The sequence below is a fragment of the Bison bison genome, unplaced genomic scaffold, assembly GCF_000754665.1.
Source record: "Bison bison bison isolate TAMUID 2011002044 unplaced genomic scaffold, Bison_UMD1.0 scf7180017864228, whole genome shotgun sequence".
Classification (NCBI taxonomy): Eukaryota; Metazoa; Chordata; class Mammalia; order Artiodactyla; family Bovidae; genus Bison; species Bison bison.
Genome location: NW_011494800.1, coordinates 1,097,325 through 1,107,007, shown reverse-complemented (window position 1 = coordinate 1,107,007; position 9,683 = coordinate 1,097,325). Strand labels below are relative to the sequence as shown.

Here is a 9,683-nt window from a genome sequence, read left to right as displayed (position 1 = left end):
GAGAGGGCAAAGGAACCATTTCAAGTAGAGAAAGCCTGCTGAAGAAGACATGGACATTTGGTGTAGTTTTGAGGCTGGCAGGCAGTCATATGGAGAAGGCAATGGCACCCCACTCCAGTACTCTTGCCTGGAAAATCCCATGGACGGAGGAGCCTGGTGGGCTGCAGTCCATGGGGTCACTAAGACTCGGACACGACTGAGTGACTTCACTTTCACTCTTCACTTTCTTGTATTGGAGAAGGAAATGGCAACTCACTCCAGTGTTCTTGCCTTGAGAATCCCAGGGACGGGGGAGCCTGATGGGCTGCCGTCTATGGGGTCGCACAGAGTCGGACATGACTGAAGCGACTTAGCAGCAGCAGCAGCAGGCAGTCATATTGCAATCTCAGGAACCGAGAGATGAAGCAATTCACCCAAAGTTAGACAATGCATTAGAATTTGGCTGGAAGCCCCTGTGTTCTTACTACTCATCAGCACTTTCACGCTCATCACATCGCTGACCATTATAGCACAAAGAATATGATCTTATTTTGAAATAACCTGAAGGAAGAATATGAGTCTATTCCTTGACTAAACCCTGGCTGCCCTGGAACCAGCCCTAGGGGACTCTTCCCTGGAGAGCTGACTGAAAGCCGACAGGCAGAGATGCTAGGAGACCTATCCAATAGCTTCTCAAGTCCATTTGAGTCCCTGTCTTTGGGTGAAGGGAACACTTACCTTTCGAGAAGGCTCCTTTGTAATCCATTTCTGCCAGTGACATATCAGAAGTGTTGGGGTCCATTAGGAACACCTTCTCATTGTTGCAGAGCTGAAATTCAGTATTGAGCGAATACACAACAGGGACAGGGCGGTTGGTCTGCTGGAATGCGATGGGTATCAGGAATCTAAATGCAGAAAAACAAGAGCTCCTTGAGAGTAGGATTGATTTTTCATCAGTCCTTTGGGCTGCCCTCCTGTTCCCACCCTGCATTTTGCTGTAGGTGCTAAAACATTTGGTGAATACAGAGATGGGTATAAGGCAAGAGGCGAAGAATTGATGCTTCTGAACTGTGGTGTTGGAGAAGACTCTTGAGAGTCCCTTGGACTGTAAGGAGATCCAACCAGTCCATCCTAAAGGAGATCAGGAATAATATCATATTCAGGACATCCTAAAGGAGTCCTGAATATTCATTGGAAGGACTGACACTGAAGCTGAAACTCCAATACTGTGGCCACCTGACACGAAGAACTGACTCATCTGAAAAGACCCTGATGCTGGGGAAGATTGAAGGCAGGAGGAGAAGGGGACGACAGAGGATGAGATGGTTGGATGGCATCACTGACTCAATGGACATGAGTTTGAGTGAGCTCTGGGAGCTGGTGATGGACAGAGGCCTGCATGCTGCAGTCATGGGGTTGGAGAATGGGACGCAACTGAGAGACTGAACTGAACTGAACTGACAGGCGAGAGACTTCATTTAGTTCAAGTTCTTATGAGGTTCATCAGCCCTTTGGAGCAGGAATAATCTAATTGGTCTTTAGACTCTTCTACACTCTGCTTTTCCTGGCCCTCTCATTCTGGAATGCCCTGAGGTTCAAATTGAGATTAGTGGTAAAGAATTTAGTTTTCTGACTTTGACCTTGACAAACCTTCTACTGGAATGCTCCCTCCTTGTCTGCTACCACCCGTTGCCTAGAGAACTCTTACTGTTCAGATCTCAAACACTACTTTTTCTAGGAAGCTTACCTTCTTTCTCTTCCCTCCCAGGCTGGGTCAGATCTCTTATTATTTGTTCTCAATCCACTGTGCAGTTTTTTTTTTTTTTTCATAGTACTTATTGTGGCTTGCTATTCTATTTAAATGTGTGATCAAAGTCTGATTCACCCATTACAATTTCCATAGAGTCAAAGCCCACATCTATCCGCTCACCACTGTACCTTTGATGCTAGCCAAGTTCCTAACACATATATTTGTTAAAGAACAATGCACAAGAGGATGAGGTGGTTGGATGGCATCGCTGACTGAATGGACACAAGTTTGAACAAACTCTGGGAGATAGTGAAGGACAGGAAAGCCTGGTATACTGCAGTTCATGGAGTAGCAAAGAATCAGACTCCACTTAGTGACTGAACAACGACTGAACAATGCACAAGTGGCAATTTCAATGCTTTATTCTTCCAACTAGTCTGTCTGACCATTCCTTACTTTTAATTGAACTGCTCTGGGCAGAGATTTGAGAGGGCTGAGGTGTGGAAGGAGTTTGGGGTACAGGAGAAACCCACACAAAGCAGGGCTGACCCTGTTTTAACAGCTTTGATATAACTATTCATTGTACCAAGACTTCATTTACCTGACTCAGGGAAATAGGTTGATACTGGTATTACCAGAATCTACACAGTGCCAGGCCATAAGACATGGGATAAATATTTACTGATTAAAAAGGATGAATAATCAGACTGAAATGATGATAATCATAATTTATAAGGTTATAATGACCTCACAAAAATGGGCATAACAGGAGACACAATTCTTTTGAATTAAGTCTGAATTTCCTGAGTCAGACTAGATATTTGTGTATGTCTTGGAGTCCTATTGCATACATACTAAGCCATATCAAAAGATGTGGAGATGATCAAATGTACAGTTAGGCCTAAGGAGGCTCACCCTGGGAATAATGGGGAACCCACAGGTAAGGATCTCCCTGATGTAAGACAAGGACATCCAACCCCAATGCCTCAATATACCCAACAATACTCTTCACCTGCAGACTTCCACATTCACCAACTCCAGGACTAGAAGTGGGGCTAATGATTTTTTTGCTCCTTTTTGCCATTTCAAACCATCATTCCTCTCTCTTCTAAAAAAAAAAAAAAAAAATCCAGCACCTACCCTGGAGAAACTTCTCACACATGTTAACTAAGAGAGACACATCGAGACACATGGAGTAACAGAGATAATCTGGGATTATAAACCAGAGTGGTCAAATAAATCGGGGGCAATTCCTATGGAGACTACCTTAACGCAGTGAAAGACAAACAGCAGCTACATGGATCAACATTTGTGCTGATTTCACTTATGAATCAACGAACGATTCACTGAGAGGGAAAAAAAAGCCACAGAGAGAATTCACGCAGTCTGAAAATTTTATATAAAGTTCAAAAATATGCAAAACCAGGTAGAAGTAAATATGAGGTAGGTAGTAGTAGTGTTAGTTGCTCAGTCGTGTCCTACTCTTTGCTATCCCACGGACTGTAGCCCACCAGGCTCCCCTGTCCGTGGGATTCTCCAGGCAAGAATACTGGAGTGGATTGCCATTCCCTTCTCCAGAGGATCTTCCTGACCCAGGGATAGAATCCAGGTCTCCTGCATTGCAGGCAGATTCTTTACTGTTTGAGCTATAGGGAAGACCTAAATATGAGGTGAACCATAAGCCAAAACAAGGGATAAGTGAAGTCGCCCAGTCATGTCCAGCTGTTTGTGACCCCATGGACTGTAGTCTACCAGGCTCCTCTGTCCATAGGATTTTCCAGGCAAGACTACTGGAGTGGGTTGCCATTTCCTTCTCCGGGGGATCTTCCTGACCCAGGGATTGAACCCGGGTCTTCTGCATTGCAGGCAGACACTTTGCCATCTGAGCCACAAGCGAAACCCAAAACAAGGGATGATAAGTACAAATACCAGGCTAGTGGTTAACTTAGTGGAGAGCTTAGTGTACTCTTAGTGCACTCTTAGGGGAGAGTACAACTGAAAGGTGCATTGAAGGTATTTAAAAGGTATCAGGAATGTTTTCTTATTTTTTTTTTCCGACTCCCAGTTCCATTAGTTATTAAGTGGAAATACAGTAAACAATCTTGAGGGCGATCACTGTAATGAGTCTTGAACTTACAATGTTGTAAAGTAATTAGCCTCAAATTAAAATAAATCAATAAATAAATTTAAAAAAGAACTTAGTACAGAGCCCAGCACATAGTCTGCACTCCATCAGATCAGATCAGTCGCTCAGTCATGTCGGACTCTTTGCGACCCCATGAATCGCAGCATGCCAGGCCTCCCTGTTCATCACCAACTCCCGGAGTTCACTCAGACTCATGTCCATCGAGTCAGTGATGCCATCCAGCCATCTCATCCTCTGTCGTCCCCTTCTCCTCTTGCCCCTAATCCCTCCCAGCATCAGAGTCTTTTCCAATGAGTCAACTCTTCGCATGAGGTGGCCAAAGTACTGGAGTTTCAGCTTTAGCATCATTCCTTCCAAAGAAATCCCAGGGCTGATCTCCTTTAGAATGGACTGGTTGGATCTCCTTGCACTCCATACACGGACACTAATACCACTGGTATTTACTATTATTCACTTAGCATCAGGATCATAGTGCAAGGGATACCCCATTCATTGCAGTTATAATTCTTACTAGGTAATGTTCTTGAGGTTTTATATATCCATGATGTTTGGTCTTCTGGGTATTAAAACATTTCATAATTTAAAAAAAATTTATTACAGGGACTTCCCTGGTGGTCCAGTACTTAAGCCTCTGTGCTTCCAATGCAGGGGGCACTAGCTGGGGAACTAAGATTCTACAGGCCTTCCAGCACAGCCAAAAGGATAAAATAAGAAGTAAATAAATAAAATAAAAATTGATTACATGAATAAAAAATTCCCCAGCATATCTCTTCAGACAGTTTGCCCTCTGTTCTTCCTTACTGCAGCCAGCCACTATTTTTCTGGTCACCGTCCCTCCCACACTTGACTGACTACAGGCTCTCCTGTATCATTCCTCCCCTCAGTCTCAATGATTTCAATGGATGAAACATCCACCCCACTAACTTCTCAGTTCCTTGATGTCTTCAACTCCAAAGAGCATGTGCTCCTCTCCACTGTAGCTATCTATGCTCCACCATCCTACTAGGCACCTCCTCCATAAAACCTTGCTTTCACACGTCTCACTCTCTACCTACCACTTCTTATCTTTCCAGCTCACCTCTTTTAATCCCACTCATTAATTCTTCAACCACACCAGGCTCTCTGCAGCCACATTTACCAGGATGCAGAAGACCTGGAAAACTGACACACTCATGGTGGGGATACACACACAGTTACACATTTATAAACACTTTGGAAAACAGTGTGCCAGTTTCCTAAGAAGTTAAACATACCATAGAATCCAGCCACTCCACTCCTAGGCATTTACACAAGAAAACAGGGAGCATGTGTCCATAGAAAGGCTTATCTATGTAAGCTTATAGCAACTTTATTTATAACAGCCCAAACTGGAAATAATCTAAATGTCCATCAATGAACTGATTTGATAAATGAACTATAGTGTGTGCACACCATGGCATACAGCTCAGCAGCAACAGGAACAAGCTACTGATAACACAACCACCATGACTGAGTCAAAATAACCATGTCGAACAAGAGAAGTCAGAGAAAAAGAATTCGTATTGTATGATGTCACTTATATAAATTAGTATAAATTGCAAGCTAATCTGTAACGACAGAAGGATCAGTAGATACCAAGGGGGTTGGGTGTGGGGAGGAGATGGAACGGGGGATACCAAAGGATCATGAGGAAACTTTTAAAGAAAATGGACATCACCACCATCTTAATTGTGGTGATATTTCACAAGTACATATATGTCAAAATTGATCAAATTGTATGTGCTTTAAACACATACTAGTCATCTTACATTAATAAGTAATTTAATGGTAATTTAAAGACAATTCAGGGACTTCCCTGGTGGTCCAGTGGTTAAGAATCTACCTCCCAATGCAGGGGACGCAGGTTCGATCCCTGGTCGGGGAATCCTACGTTACTCCAGGCAACTAAGTCCACATGCCACAACTAGAGAGAAGTCCGTGCTCTGAAACGAAAGATCCCCTGAGCTGCAACTATGACCCAACATAGCCAACAAATTAATAAGTAAATGTTTTTTTGAAAAAAAAAAAAATTTCAATAGGGCTCTCAGCACTGCTGATCTGCTGTCAGTAACTCTCTACCATACTTACTTTCCACTCTCAGAGATGACTCTATTTCACTTCCTCCTCTCTTCTCAAACCTCACTGGTCCTTACTTCCAGCTGTGCTTGACTTCTCATTTCATGGAGAAAACAGACTCAATCAGAGGTCTCCTTGGTCATCCTTACCCTCCCAACCTCCTAATTCTCCCTTCACCTGTATGCATAGACTGTGCCTGCCTTCCTTTCTGAGTGGATGAAGTGTCTGTGCTTCTGGCTAAGGCTGGCCCATCCCCGCATGGCTGGGTCTGTTCCCTGTTCCACTGGAGGACTCAGCTCTGCACATCTTCCCTCTTCCACTGCATTGTCTGTTTCCCCCAACAGACCAATAGGGCTATTCTCACCAGCACACAAACATCCTGAAATATTTTGCACCTAAAACACACACACACAAAACCTCCTTCGATCCTTCATCTCCACTAATGCTCCTCTATCTGAAACCTTTTATAACAAAACTCCTGCAGCATCGCTTTGTCCCTTTTATCTCCACGTTCTTGCCTCTCTCTCTTGAACCCACTCTAATCAGGCCTCATCCTCCTCAGTCCACTGAACCTAACCTGTATCAAGATTATGGACGAATTCTGCGTGGCCAAATCCAATGGCCAAGTCTCAGACTCTTAATTTGAAAGTCACTTTCCAATTCATCTTCTCTTAATGATAAATGTCAGATTCTGTTTGCAATGCGTTCTCTCTGAAACGTTTTCCAGTCACTCTGCTTAGCTCCTAGAAAGGTGGCACTATTCTATAGGAACTGCTTGAGAGCAGCAGTGACTTTAAGTCCTCTGCTAGAGTCTCCATGCTGAGACTAGAGCCAAGGACACCATAAGAGCTGAATAAATACGGGCCGAATGAATGAACATCGGCACAATGAGGACAGGCTCAGGTCAGAGGTGGGGATGGGCTGATGGACAGTTTTATTCTTATTATTCATGGTAGTTACATTCTATAAAGCTGCAATGAACATGGAATGAATGAATTGTGAACAGCTGCCCCTGGGGGGAAATCAGGGGTCAAGTTCCTGCAGCCTCTGCTGTCAACATTTTCATCAGTGATCAATACCTAACTCTGTTTTATGCGTGTTTCTGTCTAAAGACACCTTACTTGATATATACTGTTGATTCCTGAAGTTCATGATGGAATGAAGCTCATCTAACACTCCATTTGGCTCATCACCGCCTTCTTGTATGCAGGAAACGAGGGAGCCCTTCGGCGCTCTGCTGGGGAGCCATTTTAAACAGCAAAACCACCAATGCGAGGAACAAAAATTTGAAAAACCTGGCAGCAAATGGACTGTAAAAGGGACACTTGTTCACAGGATGAGAAGTCTGAGCTGGGAATCTGGCTCCGATGACCGCTATTTCATCACTCTGCTGGTCAGGGAATGATCAGGATAGCACCACGAAAATTGGATTCGGGGTCACAAATAAATGTCAGTGAGTAGTTAAGTTCACAAATAGTGAGGATCAATCCTCTCTCCTTACCTCTCTGGGGCGTGTGCGGTGCAGGCCAGAGGCTTTTCTCCTGGGTCCACCCATGGCTGCGTGGGTTGCACTGTGCAAGGGATCAGGTAGATGGTGTACTCCCCGGAGTAATCCTTCCTGGAAACAGGCAGGCAAGATTGCGGTTAGAGAGATGGATTTAGAGATTACTTACTTATCCAGAAATACCCTGACTTCAGTAGACAAGTTTTCAGATGATACTTGTGCTCAGCATCCAACCAAGAACTTCAGGAGTCTGCAGACACGATTTTCAGGAATTCATCACACTTGTGATTGTTCTAACACACTTCAGAGTACTAGCCAGAGGTGTTAAATACAGTTCTTTTCATTTATTCAAGCCCTTTCCATGAGAAATGCTGAGAAAGGCACACTGTTGATAAAAATCTAAAAGGCTCCAATGAGGGCAAAACAGACCTGGCCACATCCTTTTTTACACCCCCGTGAAACTGACTTGACGTCTGTTTAGTGTTTCTTGCTGACTGACACCCTGTTACACGTTCTGGACAGCAAAAACTTTGTTTACTGAGATGTGACCGAGCCAGCAGCTGCTGCTGCTCTGATTGAAAAGGTAGTGAAGGTCTGCGGGTTAGCTAACCCCACTCCAGAGACGGCTGCCACCCCCACTTCATTAGCATTCAGTTTCAGGACTTCTCTCCCAAACTCTCATCCTTTAAATGAAGTTGAAGAACAGGATCACTTTTCATGGGAGATGACTTGCTGGGAATTTCTACGTTTACAGTGAGGCATGAGATTCTGTAGGTCGTGACCCTGAGAGTACAGAGCCTTGGTAGCCCTCACCTACTTCATTTCCCACACTTGTCATCCAGCAGCCCAGCCCCTAGCAGGCTGCCTGAAAGGCAGCCAGACAGCCAGAAGTGGCAGGAAGATTCTTCAAGGGCCTTGGGAGGCTGCCACCTATTGAATGAGGAGCTCAGGGCTGTGAATCTTAATTCTAACTAGCATGATTTGTGATTAGTCCTCACTTTCTCCATGTTCCTTCTTTGACCATTTCTTCGGCATTATTTGTGTCTGTTTATTAGTAAAGTGATAGCAAAGATTTAGTAAATAAATAAATAGCCAACTTCCCTGGTGATTCAGGCAGTAAAGAATCTGCCTGCAATGCAGGAGACCTGGGTTCGGTCCCTGGGTCAGGAAGATTCCCTGGAGAAGAGATTGGTTACCCACTCCAGTATTCTTGCCTGAAGAATTCCATGGGCAGAGGAGCCCAGCAGGCTACAGTCCACGGGGTCGCAAAGAGTTGGACACGACTAAGCGACTAACACTTACACTTAATAAATAAATAAGTAAATACAACTTTCAGGACACAGCCTGGGGTCAGTTTAGTGAGATGGCCCAGGCTGGAAATGGGGAGACAGCCTAACTCTGCCATTGCTTTGCTTCTGCCATGGCTGTACAATTTTAGACAAACCAGGCAAACTTTCAGGGCTTGGTTTCTAAGCCCCTTTGTGCCCTGGAAGTTTGTATGCCTGTAGGTCTACATGTCTGCAGTTTTTTCACTCAATTCTTATCTTCCTCCAAAGCTGGAACCAGCCGGAAATGAGATCTTGTATACTATCTCTGACTTACACAAAAATTGACCTGTGTAATGTGAATAGTAGCTCTTAATAGGAATACTTAATTAGGCAGAACTGTCCATGCCTGACTCCTGCTTTCCAAAAGTCAGGCCATTGCAAAGTAGAAATAGAGACACAGATGTAGAAAATAAATATATGGATAACAAGGGAAGATAGGGATGGGATGGGATGAATTGGGAGATTGGGATTGATATATATATACTACTGATACTACATATAAAATAGATAACTAATGAGAACCTACTGTATAGCTCAGGGAACTCTACTCAGTGTTCTGTGGCAGATGGGAAATGGGTTAAACCCATTTTTAAGTGGGGGAGATGGGTTAAATGGGAAGGAAATCCAAGGAAGAAGGGATATATGTATAGGTGTGGCTGGTTCACTTTGCTGTACAGCAGAAACTAATCCAACATTGTAAAACTACTATATTCCAATTAAAACAAAAACAAAAAGGCCAGATCCTGTTGTTCCTCCCCTCGAACCTGTAGTGGCTCCTGTTGCACTAGAGTGAAAAAGTCCTCACACTGGCCTTCAAGGCTCCACAGCAGACGACCCTGTCTCTTGTTCCCCTCTTCATCCACTCCATTTCAGCCACCAAAA

The 9,683-nt window shown here is 44.0% G+C and overlaps 1 protein-coding gene across 1 annotated transcript in view; it reads right to left on the bottom strand.

Annotated features, from left to right (window-relative positions):
* FRAS1 (Fraser extracellular matrix complex subunit 1) overlaps positions 1-9,683 on the bottom strand; it is a 535,710-nt gene that overhangs the window by 13,544 nt on the left and 512,483 nt on the right. The window contains exons 70-71 of the mRNA XM_010845896.1: positions 7,471-7,587; positions 718-884 (exon numbers count right to left, since the gene is read on the bottom strand). Coding sequence (XP_010844198.1) covers positions 718-884; positions 7,471-7,587 — 284 coding nt within the window. The remainder of the gene's footprint in view (positions 1-717; positions 885-7,470; positions 7,588-9,683) is intronic.